Source organism: Cyprinodon variegatus, unplaced genomic scaffold (assembly GCF_000732505.1).
Source record: "Cyprinodon variegatus isolate N-32 unplaced genomic scaffold, C_variegatus-1.0 Scaffold1207, whole genome shotgun sequence".
NCBI lineage: Eukaryota > Metazoa > Chordata > Actinopteri > Cyprinodontiformes > Cyprinodontidae > Cyprinodon > Cyprinodon variegatus.
Window position 1 is genome coordinate 179,654 of NW_015151660.1, and position 18,248 is coordinate 197,901.

An 18,248-nucleotide genomic window follows, 5' to 3' on the forward strand; every position below is an offset into this window, starting at 1 on the left:
ACAATTTCTATTTTTGGGATAAATAATTTAACTAACCAATTATTTTCTGAGAATTGTTTCTGCATTCAGTTAATTCATAGTTTAAATGTCACATTAAATAGTGATGCATTATTTATTCAAGTAGATCGTTTTTTCAGAATGATTTTGTGCACATGTATGTTACATACAATATCAGTTTCCGGATGTTCAAAGCTGGTAGTTCTATAAAACATTGAGTCAGGTGGGCTGAACAGAAATATGAACATATTTAAGTTGTGTAACACACAATAAGTTACCCCTTTATATAACATAGGTATGTAACTCTTACTTTAGGCTTTTTCAATTTGACAAAATAAAACAAACAAAATTTGTATCTGATAGATTGACTCTTTATAAAGTGGGTATTTGTCTTATCTTAATTGTGCAAAAACTGCAGACTTTAAATCCTTTATTCACAAAATGCAGATTTAAATTAACATGGAAAGCAGCAGAACTGACAAAGAAATTATATGCTGATATATTTAGGACAGTTTTACCTAAAAAAAAAAAAACACTTTTGCAAAATTGGACTAAAGAATAGAGTTTTAAATATGTTGCAGGTTTAACAGTCTCTTTGTAGCTGCTTGAAGATGTTTATTACGCAATAATCTTGCTAATAAGCTGTGGAAATAAAAACCTGCCACTCTCTACATGAAATGCCATTACATAGCAGATCAGATTGGCATATTATCATGCAGAATTGTATTTTTACCATCAGAATTGTAAAATGCTACAAAAGTGAAAAATGACTTAAAATGTCTGCGCCTATAGATTTTGTCAAGGCCCTCCTTCTGACAGTCAAACACTAATAAGACGTGTGCTTTATTCAGCCAAGGTTTATTCCAATAGTACAAGTGCAGAATGACATGCAGATGGGTGAGCGAACAGAAGGACAAACAAAGCTCGATTAAAAGCCCAGACACTCTCTAGACCCCGGTTTTATTGATTGTGGGGCAGGCTGAAATTCTAAAGATAAGTGGTACTCCTGCTGTTCTTTTTAAAATAGTCAAGCATCAAAACAAAGGCCATAGAACGTCTAACGTTTGCAGTTATTTTTGAAAAGGACTTTCACAACATATAAATAAAACAGAAATATTTGCTGTTTAAACCTGATAGCAGCTGGGTCTTTGACCGTTTTGTCTGCACCAGTAAGATTTTTAGAAATATCAGGATTTAGAGCTGATTTAACACCAATCAAAAACAACGATCCTGTCAGAATTGTAGCGAAGATTACATCTGGTCTGATTGTTAACAGACTCTCGTTTTAAATAATTGTCGCTTTGCATTCAAATAAAAAATACACATTGAACTAATTACAGGAAACATCCTAAACGTCGGCTGAAGGGTGTTCTAGTTATTGCAGGTAAAGTGTGAATGCTGCCATGCGAATTCATGAAAAGAGGAAAACAAGAAGGAGGGAGAAAGCAAACAGAACTGTGGCACAGAATGGTGGGATTAGTGAAAATGACCAGCAAAGCTGTTGGCAGGAAAAAGGCACAGCAAACCCAGATCACTGACAGCCTTGTAAGGGGGACGAATCTTGACATGCTTGTGAATTTCCTGTGTTTTTGATGAAGTGTGACAAATTCAAACATAGGTTTGTTAAACACAAAGACATCTGTCTTATACTTGGGTGTGCCAACAAGTTGAACTGAAATTAATTCATAACCAACTTGGTGATAAGCAAAAAGATGATAATCATAACCCCTTAACAGCATAAATAAAAGGGTTAATAATAAATTTTTTTATAATCAAATGATAAGAACCCAGCATAGTTATTTATTTAGGCATTGTTCAGTGATGAAGGCTGCATAAAGCAGGACAGAGTTAGGTTATGGAAAAGAATCTTAGCGTATCATTTGGCCTTCTCTCCCCAAAATGGTGAAGGAGGATAGCTGACATAGAGGCCAAATCATACCAGTGATAGAGTAATTTAAAAAAGTTAAATGATGAATTTTAAACAGCAATGTCTCTGAATGATGTGGAGCTTTGCAAGTAAAGACAGTTTCTAGTTTCTACTGGATGCATCTAATAACACTGTATTTCTTTTTTTGTACTTTGTGTAAATCCGTTTAGTCTTATTGGTGTTTTAGGTGCTCTATTAATAAAGCTGGTATGAGAAGGTAATGCAAAACTGCATTCACTGTAATAACATTTTTTTTTTTTTTCCCCAACATGATTTCAGTTTTGATTCTTGTTTTTAATACCCAACTCCCTTGAGCCATCTTGGTGGATTCTAATTTCTCTAGGCTGTTCTTGATAGTTTTACAACTAAAGAGAATTTGAATTTGAATTAGAGTTATAAATCAGATTTCAGTTAGTTAACATGTTCTCCTGTTAGAGAGCGTCAAGAAAGCTTTCAAGCCTTGCAGCAACGAAAGAAACAAAAAAAAATTTGTTTTGTTTTCTTGCCCCAAACGGGAACCAGTAGAAAAAAAATTGTAAACAAAGTAAAATCTTCTCTAATACTCAAAACTAACAACTTTAAAGTGCTATTTACTGCATGGAATATATATTTATAGCAATTACATTGCCCCCCAAAAATGCAAATATCAGTCTGTTAGAAGTTTACTACTGAAGATTACCACAAAAGAGTCTTAAATAAGAGGCAATCAACTTTAGGTAATTTTTTCTGAAAATGTTTCAATTAACAGCAGAATTTGTATAGCCACTATTGAAGCTTGCTTTTTATCTCTAGTTGAACGTAAAAAAGTAAGAAGAAAGTAATAGAAAGAAAGTAATAAGGAATAGGAAAGTAATATCAGTATCCTGTCAAAGACATACAATCCCCTTATGACCTATTTATTTTTTAAGAAGATAAATAATTTTGCTTACCCGTCTTGATGTGTTCAGTAACACACAACCAGAGTCGTCAGCATCTGAAGACAAAACAAAGATTATTAAGTAAAGCAATAAAAAATGTCTGACTTTGGTCCATTTTTAGACAAACAACACATCCCACCTGATTACTGTATATTCCACTAGCATAAAAATTGATTGAATCAGGAAGTAAAAATACTTTACAAATTGTTCTATAAGTTGTACACCAAATGCAGTAATGCACGCTTGTTTCAAACACAGACATCAAACCTAGTGGTCATGTAAGTGGCAGAAAAACTGAACATGACATAGCTGTACTCTATGGCACATCAGAGCCTCAAAATTAGGGAATAAATACAAACCACAAAATATAAGGCACCATTTGTTTTTTTATATTTTAAAACAAACTATATTTGACTTGATGAAATATAACAATATCATCCGGGAAGTGTATTTGCCACATAATTGCTGTTGTTCTACAGTTGTCCACCTGGTAGATGGATTCTAAGTCATTTAAGTTTATCCTAAAGGCACTTCACTCAGACACTTTAATCAAGTAATACAGATATTTATTACTGAAAAAATATATAAAGCCTCTATAGTCAATTAACAGATGTGGCTGACAAAGCATGAATGCCTTAATGACTAAAAATACAACAACCAAAAATCATAAAGGTATAGCAGAAAATTCCTTTGAGATTGGTATTCTATATCTCTGATTATGGTTTCAAAATAAGCATCATTGTAAAAGCTGTTTTTTACAGGCTTCCTTTGATGCTAAAGATGCTTTGCTAATGTTACAAGCCCCATCTCAGTCGAAAACAGTACCGTCTCAAGAGGTAGGGTTTCCTGAAAAGTAGCCAATTATAATTTACTTTCTTCTTCATTTCAGAAAAAAGCAAGAGAGCACAGAGGAGGATGGACTTGTGGTTGCTACTGAATCTGAACATGTAAAACATTTCAAATGCTTGTGGTGAGAAGTTATATCCATGTGATTTAAATAAAACTCTGAGGGTTTATCAAACCAAGTTTGCATAACTGCAACACGCTAAAAGTTTATTGTTAAACTCTGCTTATGCCGTCTTTTTGACCTTAGGTCCTTCCTGCATAGAGAAACATCAGTCCTACTCGCCACTTTAGTACCAGACCATGTTGCCAGCTCCAATGATTTATTTACTGAACTCTCTTAAGTACTTATAAGAGGAGATGCTTTGAGACCTAATTACCCTATCCATCATTCATTTATCAAAATTGTCAGATTTAATCACATAAATGTCACTTTATAAATCAATACACTGCTCAAAAAAATAAAGGCAACACTAAAGTAACACATCCTGGACCTGAATGAATGAAATGTTGTCATTGAATACTTTGTTCCGTAGAAAGTTGAATTAGCTGACAATAATCAAATTCACTAATCTATGGAGGCCTAGACACACAAAATTAAAGTGGAAAAACACACTACAGGCTAATCCAACTTTGATGTAATGTCCTTATTACAGGTCAAAATGAGCCTCAGTGTTGAGTGTGGCCTCCATGTGCCTCTATGACCTCCCAATAATCCCTGGGAATGCTCCTGATGAGGTGGTTGATGGTCTGCAGAGGGATTGCCACCCAGACCTGGACTAAAGCATCTGCCAACTCCTGAACAGTCTGTGGTACAATGTGATGGTGTTGGTTGGATCTGTTGAAGACTATTTTTATTTTCTGTTATAACTGTTATATTTGTTTATCTCTATATCTGTTCACTCTTCTGTGTGGGTCAGCCAAAAAGGACATTCTTATGCTGACATATGGTGGCCAGAGAGTCTCCAGCAACACTTTCTATGGTAATTCTGTAGGCTGTGTGATGGGGCCAAGATGCGGACGGGGGGCTGTAGAGGACACTTGCTGGCTGACTTTTAGATAAAAAGGGGGAAAAAAGCCGAAACTCTCTGCCTTTTTCTGTGTGTTTCTCCCCTGAAAATGGCAGAAGACGCAAGGGCCTGACAGATGTGAGATCTTCCTCTGCAATTTTTGCTTGTATCAATGATTTTGTTAAAAACAACTGGAATACATTTTGTAAAAAATTAACCTTAATTCCTTCTTTGTGTACGCTATCTGAGAAACAATACCTCCATTGGATTTGGATAGAATATAAAGGATTCTATAACAACAGATCGAGACATGATGTCCTGGCTGTGGCTTGTCTCCTGGTAGCGCCTCCACTCTCTGAACACAACAATGATAGACACAGCAAATCTTCCTGCACAGCTCATATTGATGTTCCATCCTGGATGAGCCACACTACCTGAGACCCTTGTGTGAGATGTAAAGTCTGTTTCAAGCTGCCACAAATGTGAAAGCACCACCTACTATGAAAATTGACTAGAACATCACCTGGAAAGCTCAAGTACTGAGAGCTGGTCTGTGGTTCCCACCTGCAGAACCACTCCCTTATTGAGTACGTCTTGCTAGTAATATTTTCCATTGTTGTCTGTTATCCGCTTGTCTTTGTCATTTGCACAAAAGCATTTTAATGGATTGCAAATCAGTGTTGCTTCTTAAGTGGACAGTTTGATTTCACAGACCTTTGATTTAGATGAAATTGTGTGTTATTTACCTGTTCCCTTTATTTTTTTGAGCAGTGGAGTTTTTCTCCTTATTTATTTGTGTAATATTAATTTTAATGAAATGAGATAAGAAGCTATTTAATGCAGGGTAAAGATAACCCAGTTTAGAGTGCTTTAAGGTGTTTAAAAGTGCTGCAAATTGTAACTAAATTCTGGTCAAAGAGAGAAAAGAAAGACCAACGAACACAAGGATAGGGAATGAGATGTATGAGAACCCTCCCTTTTAAAAAGGTCTCTAAATGTCTTGCAGAAGGTAAGAGAAAACATTTTTAATAAAGGAAATGCCTTCAAAGATCGATAGACCAATTTACTCAACGAATGGGAAAAACAAATAAAATTTTATTTTCATGTTTCTTGTGAGATCCTTCTGCATTTCAACCTGTCATTTAGGAATACCATTAGAGTAACTTAAAACTGCCTCCAACCAGAGCTACACCTCTGCTGTCAAGTGCTCTATTTATACAGCTGGTATGGTAACATTTGGTTAAGCCTGTGTGCAAACTTAGATATGCATATCATAAAATTCATCCTCCTTCCTATAATGGTTTTATGTAGCATAACTTAATAAAATGACCTTAAGCACTACTTACAGTGCTGTGTGAAAGTATTTAGAATTCCCCTTTAACTTTTTGTCCATTTGCCACATTTCAGGCAAATTTGTAATGTTTTGTGAAGAATCAACAACAACTTTTTTTTAAATAAATACAAGCTGAAAAATTGGGTGTGAAAAATTATTCAGCTCCCTTGTATTCAGTTAATATTTTGTAGCACCACCTTTAGCTGTTACTCAACCCAGTCTCATGGGAAATGTACCCCCACTACGTTGGTCCACACTGCAAAACGTAGTGGAGGTACATTAATGGCCATTTTTTTGTGGTACTGTTACATTTCTTCTGCCTATACGCTTTCTATTGTAAACTGTAACATTTTGGTATAAACATGGCTGAGATTTCTCTAACTTTTAGTGGGAAAATCAATAATTTCAATCAGTTTCTGCATTTAAATGGGTTTTGATTACATTTATAGCGAGAAGTGTAGGGTTTATTTACATAATATTTACTTAGTGAACATACATAATCACCCGCTTGCTAGTTTTTGCTACGTTTTTCGGATCTCGTCAGGATTATGGTAAATGGTAAATGGCATGTACTTATATAACGCCTTTATTCAAGTTAGGAGACTTGACCAAAGCGCTTTACACTACATTCATTCACCCATTCACACACACACTCACACACTGATGGTGGCAATCTACATTGTAGCCACAGCTGCCCTGGGGCTCACTGACAGAAGCGAGGCTGCCGTACACTGGCGCCACCGGGCCCTCTGACAACCATCAGTAGACAATGCAGGTGAAGTGTCTTGCCCAAGGACACAACGACAATGGAAGTCGGAGTCGGGGCTTGAACCGTCAACCCTTCAATTACAGGGCAAACTCCTCCATCCAACACCACTGTCGCCCCGACCGGATCCTTTGTGCATTTAACTTCCTGTTTGGTGCGATCTCATTGATGGGTTTTGACCAGATTTTGACCAAAGAGGAACTTAAAAAAAAAAAACAATTAGAGTACACAACCAGCATATCTGGAATCAATGAGATCGCACCAAACAGGAAGTTAAATGCACAAAGGATCCGGTAGATTTCCAAATAAAACATATCCGATCTTAACCCATGATCCTTTTTTTAACTAGTTTAATTAGTTTCTCCCGTTTGCCACGACGTAATGCATTGATCTGAAAATCAACCTCAGACGCAACGCACGCAGTGGCGAGGGTTTGATCCGTCAGATGGAGTTAAATCACAAAGAATTCAATGTTGAATCAGGGCGGCAGCTAAATGCTAGGCGATGGGTAGCAGCCAAAACGTTGCAATTTCACATAATCCTGACGAGATCCGAAAACCCGTAGCAAAAACTAGCAAGCGGGTGATTATGTATGTTCACTAAGTAAATATTATGTAAATAAACCCTACACTTCTCGCTATAAATGTAATCAAAACCCATTTAAATGCAGAAACTGATTGAAATTATTGATTTTCCCACTAAAAGTTAGAGAAATCTCAGCCATGTTTATACCAAAACGTTTCAGTTTCACATTATCTTGAAAAATCTTTGCAAGAAACGAACAAGCAAGTGAATATGTACATTCCCTGAGTAAATATTCTGGCAACAAACTATACATTTCTCACTAGAAATGTAATCAAAACTCATTTTAATGCAAAAACAAACTCAAGTTATTAATCTTTCCACAAAAAAATTAGCGAATGTCGGCCATATATATATATATTTTTTTCTTCTCCCAGCTGGAATCTTGAAAGTCACGTGACTAGGACGTAAAACAATAGAAAGCGTATAGGCAGAAGAAACGTAACAGTACCACAAAAAAATGGCCATTAATGTACCTCCACTACATTTTGCAGTGTGGACCAACGTAGTGGGGGTACATTTTCCATGAGACTGGGTTGCTGTTACTACAGTTGCAAGTCTATTGGCTATGTCTCTATGAGTTCTGCAAATTGAATTGAATTGCCTATTCTTCCTGCAAACCAGCTGGGACTCAGTGAGATTGGAAGGTTTGTGAACAAAGCAGTTACAATTCTATCCACAGATTCTCGATTAGATTTAGGTCTGGACTTCGACTAGGCCATTCTTACACCTGGATATATTTATTTGTGAACCATTCCATTGTAGATTTTGCTTCATGTTTTAGATCATTGTCTTGTTGGAATATAAATCTCCATTCTAGTCTCAGGTCTTTTGTATACCCATCAGGTTTTCTTCCAGAATGGTTCTGTATTTGGCTCCATCAATCTTCCCATCAAAATTTTAACCATCTTGTCTGTCCCTGCTGAAGAAAAGCAGACCCAATCCATGATGCTGCTACAACCATGGTTGGCACTGGAGATGTTGTGCTCAGGGTGATGAGCTGTGTTTCTTTTATGCCAAACATAACCTTTGGTATTGTCAAAAATTGCATTTCTGTTTTTATCGGACCAGAGCACCTTCTTCCACATGTTTGCTGTGTCTCCCAGGTTGCTTGTGGCAAACTTCATAGAAGACTTTTTAATGGATATCTTTATGAAATGGCTTTCTTCCATAAAGGCCAGATTTGTGCAGTATAAGAGTGATTGTTGTCCTATGGAGAGTCTCCCGCCTCAGCTGTAGATCTCTGCAGTTCATCCAGAGGGATAATGGGCCTCTAGGATGCATCACTGATCAGTCCTCTCCTTGTTTGAGCTGAAGGTTTAGAGGGATGGGTCTTTGTAGATCTGCAGTGGTCTGATACTCCTTCCATTTCAATATTATCGCTGTCACAGTACTCCTTGGGAAGTTTAAAGTTCGGGAAATCTTTTTGTATCCAAATCTGGCTTTAGACTTCTCCATAACAGTATCTCAGACTTGCCTGGTGTGTTCCTTGTTCTTCATGATGCTCTCTGTACTTTAAACAGACCTCAGACGATCGCAGAGCAGGTGCATTTATACAAAGACTTGATTACACACAGGCAGATTTTATTTATCATCATCAGTCATTTAGTTCAACATTGGATCATTCAGAGATCCTCACTGGACTTCTGGATAGAGTACTGAAAGTACAGTGGCCGATTCATTTTGCTTATTAAAAAAGTTTAAAATATCCAATAAATTTCGTTCCACTTTATGATCGTTTCCCACTCGTTGTTGATTCTTCTAAAAAAATAAAATTGTATATCTTTATATTTGAAGCCTGAAATATGGTAAAAATTCAAAAAGTTCAAGGGGGGTGAATACTTTGAAATGCACAGTAGAATTATAGATCTACTTTTAGCAACAGTAACTCAAAGTAGTCCTTTTTGTTATTTAGCTGTAGAGGAATGCTTTTCTAAACAGTATAGTTCCTACAGGGGTTTACTCAATCAGGCCAGCTGGCAGCCGTGGCTGGGCCCTGGACAAAATAATTAAATATGAGCCTCCATCGTTGACATTTATATTTCATTGAGCTGCCCCAAATTGATCAATTAACGTAGTGGTGTTAATTGGCAAGTATTTGGCAGTATGATACAGATCAGGTTTATCCCATTTTACCCCAATAAATCAACAAAGATGACATAGTGATGTTTATTTTTTTATAATACCTAAGAATATAGCTGGGAAAACCTGATGAGAGCTGAATAATATTTTTTTACATGTAAGATTCATGCCGCCATATTTCAAATCAATACCAACATCCTCTATGAAATATCTAGATGTTCACATTGGGAATCAATACAAATATCATCTAAAAAGAAATCCCCATATTTAACAATATTTATGGGGCATTTTACAGCATTTTAGTTAGCTTATTCATTCAGTTTAGGTCACTCTGTGAACATAAATCTACTTTGACCCCTGGGCAGTGTTACGGTAACCAAGAGGCAAATTCTCAGAAATAAACCTAAAACTGCCAAAGTACAAAGAAGATTGTTTTTGTTCTTTGCTTTTTTGAAGTAAAAGAATTTACTGATCTGTGTGTAATCCATAATTCATAGTAGATCAGGAAGTGTTTGCTTTACAATGGAAACCTTGCAATTCCTTCATTGTAAATTTTGGTATTTTGTCTGTCTGCTATATTAACCAATATGATGTGTTGAAATAGATCTGCTATTTTCTATTTTCACAGCTTTTGTGAGACACATTTTTTATAAAGTAGGCCATTTATTGATGAAAAAGTTTATATGAATTCTCTAAAGCAAAGTTTCTTGCCCAACAGCAATGATGAACTGCACTGCAGCATTTTATACCAAGCTATTTTAGTATCTAGGCAAGAGGTAAAGAATCTGGTTGTTATTCAAAATGGTAAAAGTTAACTTTTTCAACATAAAACTGACTAAAACTAGACTAAAACCTTTTTAAAATTTAGTCGACTAATACTGACTAAAACTATCATATATCGTAACGACTAAATCTAAGATGGCTGTCAAAACAATACTGCATAGCACAATTCAGCACATGGACAGTGCTTTAGATGAATTAAGTTAATAAAATATAGCAAAAATAAAGGCAAAAACATTTGTCAAACAAGTAAAACAATTGGACCAAAAGCAGAATAAAAGCAAGTAGAAAAAACAAAACAAAAAAACATGATAAAAGCAGGGAGGAGTAGGGAAGATAATGAAAGTTGGATCACAACCTTAAACTAATAATATCCCAATTAACAGTTTAACTTCAACAGTCAAAGGCTATAAGATCTCTTCATCAAATGGCCATTAGGTAGGAATAATTATTGATTATAAATACTATAAAAAGATCTATTTTGGATCATTATTATTGCATGCATTTTTGGTTACCAGAAATGTCATGATATTTTTTAGCTGAACGATAAATTGTCCCAGAAATTATTGTGATAAATGATAGTATTGTCATTTGGTTTAAATTCAAAGCTCTCCCACACAGCAGCTCTCATGCTTGGCTTTAAAAGCATTTCCATCTCTGATTTTTCAAATCTCATCCAGCATTTTTCTGGTTTGCTGCTCTTCAGTCATGAGACCCTTATGTTATAATGGCCACTCTGAGAAAAGGATGGGAGAGGTGAAGGGAGACCGACGCACTTGAGTGAAACTTTTAGTCATTCAGAGTCTTTAGTAAAAAGAGAGGAAGACGCAAGGTAAACAAACAAGCCTGCAGATGAAAATTATTCAGACTATTTCAATTTATCATGCAATTAATTTTTATCATGCGATCATTTCGACATTTTTATGTTTCCAAGTGGAAATACATTAGAAATTAAAAACTTTTGTGGTTTAAATATGTGACACTGTTGGCCTTCCATACATGCCACACTCATAATTATTCCTCTTTCTAAATATCCGTTTGTGGGACATTTTAACATTTCAGTTCAAAATGTCACGATTTAAACCTTCCTTTAGCAGTTTAGTTTCAAAACCAACACCTTGTTTTTACCCTCAGTGCCTCACATTTAGCCCAGATCCTGCAGACGCAGCGGTGGGTGCACCCTGGTGGTGATGTTAGTCTAAAGTACATTTTAAAAACTTTAACCCCAACTACCGGACCTGTCTTTATTATATCTTAATGTAGCAAATATGGTAATGACAGCCTGTCTTAAGATTGGGTTGTCTGTAGGTCAAAACAATCCAAAGTCAGGCTGTACCTGGGGCTTGAGGAGTGTTCCTCTGGTGAGAATAATGGAACAGAGAGGAAGATTCAGGTTTTGTGTTTTTCTGTCTCTACCTGTTGCACACTGAGCATTTTTATAATACTGGAGAATTTTAACTCAGTCTATAGCTCCACAACACATTTATTCATTGACAGGTAGCTTTGGGGTAAAGTACCTTGTCAAATGCGTATACGCCAAAGGCATATTGATAGTGTGACATCTTCCTATTGCAGGACGCCTGCTTTGCCGAAAAACCATATTTGCCTATGACATCAGGAGATATAAAGTAAAAGCAAACAAAAGAAAAATGTAAAATTTACCCAAGTGGAATCATTGCAAAAACAACTAAACAAATAAATCATTTTAATCTGTTCATAAAAAAAAAAAAAAACATGTAATCAAATCAAACATTCTTTAAAAAAAATAAAGAACATTTGGTAATTTTAGTAAAAAAAAAAAAAAAAGTAATGTTACAAGTAACACCAACTGAGCCAGTAAGGGAAGAAAAAAAGAAGATAGAGACTCTTTTTCAAACGGGGAAGAAAATGTCAAAAGGCACATCTTTAACTGCTCTCACTGAACAGGGATTGGACTTTCCCCGCCGATAAGGCTCTAATACACATCTCTGTGGAGTAGAGGCAAGTCTAAAGATAAAACACAAAGGCTTTGATTTTCCCATTGTTAAAAAAAAGGAAAAGAAATGAGGAAAAACCTTTTTAAGTCAGAAAACAATACCGAGACTAAAGGGGCGGGGGGATTTCACAGCACCTCAGCCTGTTAACTAGCCCCCCCGACTCTCATGAAACAATCCTCCATCACTATTACATAACGCGGTTACTGAGAATCACTGAGGGGAGGATGTTATTGGGTTACCATGGTCTTTCCTCCTTTACGCCTTGTGATACTCTGTGGAAATCAATCACTGCATAACTCCTCCCTCCAGGAGCACCATGAAATCCCTCCATTAAACAGGCAAATAAGTCGCAGCAAAACCTGAGGATATATTATCAATATCCCAGTGACAAGTGAACATGCTTGAGTTTAAGTTAACAGAAAATGATAGCAGGCTCTGACTGTCACACCAAACACCGTGCCAGGATAACACTGCAGGCAATGGAGGGGAAAAAAAGACGAGCCCAAACCGTTGCCGTCGGTGATGAAACAGTGGCAGGGGCCACGTGCTGTGTGCGGTGGATTTTGTTCATCAAAGCCTTACAATCAAAAAGCACACGGCGTGGCTGATCCTTTTCTAGTTGGGGAGGGAAGTGACGCTCTAATTGCTGTCAGGCGGCAGCGGAAAGAAGATATTCATATATTCATATAAGATTACCTCATCCCAAATGATAACCTCTTCTAATGGTTTCTGCAGGACTTAATGTACTGAGAGGCTTTAAGTAATCCAGAAGAAATTTTAGGGTTTTAAGGATCAAAAAGGTCTGTTTTACCATTTGATCAAGTGGCACTAAAACTGTTCAGTCACGAGTGCTGTGTAATCTTAGCATAGAGTGGCATATAATTATCTTTGTAAAAAGGAACAGGAGAGACCAGGAACTAACAGGACACCCTTCTAAAACAGACATGCTGTGTAAGATGTGCTGGGAAGCTGCCTGAAATATTTCAGTAAGTCTGGTTCCTACTTGCCCATAGGTTTACCCAGTACAAATGACTTAAGAACCAAGAAAAATAAATGCTAATTATTTTTTGGAGGGTTAAGATGCAGATGTTTATGCCTATTCCTCAAAACAACTGGTTCAAATCTTGGTTCTTATCTGAACATGTATAAACTGCTTGTACGTACGGTTGTTTAACCCTGCATTAAGAAAATTATCTAAACTATTTATGCTCCTGATAAATAAATAATGCTCTTATTCTTTTTGGAATCAAGAATAAGGACTTTCTAAGGTGCAATCAACAGCATAACTGTCAAGTCTCCCCAATTGGCTTTAACAGCCTCCCATAAATTTCCCATATTATTGTATCATAAAGTCATATTTAAAAAACCACTGATCTGCCTCTTCAAAAAGAACTGTCGCTAGCATCGCAAGTCAAAATCTGATCCCCTTATTGTAGTTTGCATTGGTTGAAAGAATTTATTTTGGATTTTTTTGTGGACATGTCTTGAAATATAACGGATACTGGAGCTTGAATGGGGTAGTCTGATGGCTTGCAGCAGTCGTAAAATTTACCATATTTTCAAATCCAGAAATTGAAAGGTATGATCAACAGACAAAGAGAACTGTCTCATGTTTTATGATTTTTCTTTTTTTCCCCACATTTAACATCATATCATTTTATTATTACCTCAACTACATGGCTTAGAAAATCATCTTTCCTTTACAGACACTCTCTGACTGGCAATATCACACTCAAACTCCTCATTTTAATGGGCAGAACCAACATTGTTTGCACATATTGACAATAGTCCCACAACCTTTGTAGGTTTCCCTCAACATGCCCACTGATTGCATCCAAGATCAGACCCAAAGTGACTAGGATCATTTTTTGCTAAAAACACAAACTCAAGAAGTTCTATGACCCCTAACCTGTAAAAACTGTAAAGATTGAATAAAAAAAAAGTGATCCTACAATTAATTAACTTTTCTGACATATGTAAGTTCTGTTGTATTAACATAATTTCCAATAATTTCAAGCAGACAAAAAGCAAAGCTGTTTGGTTTTCGACGGTTTGAATTATAGGTTTTTATTATTTTCCTTTTAAAAAAACACTTTCACATTCTCCGCTGGGGGCTGGTCAGATGCCCCTGCAGGCCAGTCCAGTTAATGGCAGCAAATAAAAACTAAAAACAGGGCCACAATAAGCAGTAATATTCCCACTGCTACTCTATTGGATTTCAGTACTCCCTCAGTCCTCTCAAAGTCTACTTTTACACTCCAACATGACCTCCTCTAAAAATATTTATTTCTGTGTATGTGGAAGGACTTTCTGTAAAATCTAGCACCCATTCATGTTTATAAATCCCCACATAAACTAGTTTTGTAACCAGCAACTTTTATAATGTGTCAGCACTGTGTTAATAAGGTGAATAAACAGAAGATGCCTTGCTGCCTGGGATTGAATATACACTGCAATCTAGACACGACCTCCTCAACTATACAATGTCTTGAAAAGGTATTCGTCTCTTTAAACTTTTCTAAATTCTGAAAACAACATTCAATAGTTTCTATGGCTTCCTCATTAACCACTGTATGATAATTGATCTGAATGAATGAAATTCTTATTGAATACTTTGTTCTGTACAAAGTGGAATGTGCTGACAACAAAATCCTACAAAAGCCATCAAAGGAAAGTGGAAAAACACACTACAAGCTGAACCAACTTTAAAGTAATGTCTTTAAAACAGGTCAAAATTAGGCTCGGTATTGCGTGTAGCCTTCATGTGCCTGTATGACCTCACTACAACGCCATGTCATGCTCCTGATGAGGTGGCGAAATGTCTCCTGAGGGATTGCCACCGAGACCTGGATTAAAGCATACGCCTCCTACTGGACAGTCTGTGGTGCAAGGTGATGCTGGTAGATGGATTGAGACATAGTGTCCCAGATATACTCAATCAGATTTAGATCTGGGGAACGGGAGGGTCAGTCCATAGCTTCAATGGCTTCATCTCACAGGAACAACTGACACATTCCAGCCACATGAGGTCTAGCCTTGTCCTGCCTTTGGAGGAACCCAGAGCGAACCGCGCCAGCATATGGTCGCAGAAGGGGTCTGAGGATCTAATCTCCAAATAAATCAGACCCGCCACCCTGCATTACCCAATACCGTACCGGTAGTGGGTCATGGCTGAAGGATGTTGCAGGCAGCTGATCACTCTCCAGGGTGTGTCCAGACTGATGTCTGTCACATGGGTCCAGTGTGAACCTGCTTTTATCTGTGAAGAGCACAGGGTGTTAGAGGCAAATTTGCCAATCCTGTTCTCTGGCAAATGCCAAGTATCCTACATGGTGTTGGACTGTGAGTAAAACCCACATCAGTGGAGGTCGGGCCCTCGTACCATCGTCATGGAGTCAGTTTCTAACCCCTTGTACGGACACCTGCAAACTTGTGGCTTGGTAGAGATCTTTTACAGGGATCTGGCAGTGCCCCTCCTGTTCCTCTTTGCACAAAGGCAGAGGTAGCGGCCCTGCTGCTGGGTTGTTGCCCTCTTATGGCCTCCTCCACATCTTCTGGTGTACCAGCCTGTCTCCTTGTAGTGCCTCAAGCTTTATGCCACCACGTTGACAGACACAGCAAACCTTCTTGCCACAGCTTGCATTGATGTGCCAGCCTAGATGAGCGAACTACCTGAGCAACTCGTGTGGGTTATAGAGTCCGTTATAAAACAAAATTTTAACACAAAAAAGTTTTCTCCAGTATTGTCCTTTTATTTTTTAATGGAAAAAAATAAAAATAAATGATGCACAGATCCCGTCAACTCTGAATCTGCATTTTGTTGTTAAATTTGAAGAAATCTTATATCATTTGATTATTATCCTTTGTTTACTGAGAAAATATTTAACAAAGGAGCTTTGGCAGATTTTTAAATAAAACTTTTAAGAATATTTCCATAAAAAAAGCTTTTTTACATCTTCCCTTCTTCAGTGATATTTTATGGCTCATCAATAATTTTAGCTCCTAGGTTATTAATGTATACAGCTAGAAATAAACAAAAATTCCTAAAAGATTTCCTACATTTGAACAAAACTTGAAAGCACTTGGACAAAGACATTTTTCCTAGTAGTGAGGGTGGAAACAGACAGATGGGCCTCAAATTAGACTTAATTTTCACTCCTATTTTACCAATCAAGACTTTTTTAAGAAAAAAAAAAAAAAACTAAAACAAATATCCAGTTTAAACCTAAACTCATATTTGATACAGAGAATAAATTTCAGGATTCATTCATTAATGCAGAACAGCGAAATAGATTGATAGGTGGAAACAAAAACATTAAAGTAGAACCAGGTATGCAAACAGCAAGGGGGATATTTAGAAACCAAAAACAAAACACACTAATCAGCATTCAGCTGTGCCGCCAGTGAATAATGTCCTAAAAATCTACAAGCAGACTCTGCTGGGCATGACAAACATGTTGCACCTGCAGTGGAGATTTTTCTTTTTTTTCCCCCTAAGCTGAAACAACTCATTACCTGTTAGAAGAACTGGAGAAAACCACTGGAGACATTCTACTAGTGTTCACTTATTGTCTGTGTTTAATGCACAGATTAAGGCTAATTTTACTTTTACGGTAATTAAAATTCTTAACTAGCTTAACAAATACCGCAGCATATATAAGATTCACGCTTGGGGGCCATAACTGTCAATTGCAATGAGGTTAATAGAGCCTAGAGTAAACAAACTGACATTTGAGGCTAAAGGAACTGAAGTTTTTAAAAATTAAACAACTGTTAATATCAGGTCAAAATAACGTGAGCAAATAAAATGGATGTTACTAAACGTGATGATTTCATTAATCAAGTGAAAAGACTTTCCAAGAGAACCAGGCTCAATCTGATGAGGCAATCTCCACCCCTGTTAAATTATGAATTAGCCAAGAAGCTGCTTCTACTGCCAAACCTGATTTATGTAGAATATATATATATATATATATATATATATATATATATATATATATATATATACACATTTAAAAAAAACTGATTAATTAATTGAAAATCCTCAAATCTGAAAATATAAAACCAAATGCAAGAGGGGAATCAAAGTTAATGGCGGTCGGAAAAAGCAACAACACCAATTTACAGTAAGGTTCCTGGACTTCAGTGTTTGAGATTGATTTTGGATTAACTAAGTATTTTTGAACATATTAATTGTGAATTTAATCAGCATTGATCGATGTTTATCTTTCCAGAATAAGAAAGAGACTGATAGACATTTTTAACAACACAGTCAGTCTAGAACACAATATATGATAGTGGTAGAATGATGATGGTGGCCGTTTTGCTTCTTTAGGACCTGGGCAACCAGCCCATAAAATTAGGAATCATGCACTCTATATCAAAGCAGAATGTGAGAAAATCAGTTATCAGTTTATAACCATAACCACAGCTAAAAGAGGCTCTAGATCTGGACAATAATCCAATCCTGTCGCAAAGGCCATGAAAACTAGAGAGGCTGATGCTGATAATTTTGCTGATAGTGCTTATTGTTTCTTTATTTACATGTTACAAATGTCAATGGTAACCATTGTTGTGCAGATCTTGATTCAAACAAAAAGAAAACTTAATATACATTATTATACAATAATAAGTCAAAACAATATAGCTGCTGAATGCATCGGCCCATTATGAAAAAAAGAAAAATTTAGCCAAAAACATCATCTGGCCGATGTATCGGTCCATCTCTAGTAGAAACCAGTTATTAAGTCTGCTGTGTATCTTGACTTAGGCCCAAGTAATCTAAATGGCCCTTACCTAATTAAAAATCATGAATACAAAAGTGAATTTTCAATGCATTCTGGTAACATTTTTTGATCTGTAATGCTTCCCAGTAGGGCTGGGCGATAATTCAATAACGATATATATCGATCGATAGACGTGTGGCGCAATAAAAAAAAAAGAGAGTCGATAAAAGTTCGATAAAAAAAACGCAGTTTTCCTTCCTTCTCATTGTAGCTTATCATGTAGGTTTATGCTAGTCACTACTTCCTCCC

General features: G+C 36.5%; 1 protein-coding gene across 1 annotated transcript in view; it reads right to left on the minus strand.

Annotated features, from left to right (window-relative positions):
• slc4a11 (solute carrier family 4, sodium borate transporter, member 11) overlaps positions 1–18,248 on the minus strand; it is a 143,165-nt gene that overhangs the window by 112,164 nt on the left and 12,753 nt on the right. The window contains exon 3 of the mRNA XM_015401306.1: positions 2,854–2,897. Coding sequence (XP_015256792.1) covers positions 2,854–2,897 — 44 coding nt within the window. The remainder of the gene's footprint in view (positions 1–2,853; positions 2,898–18,248) is intronic.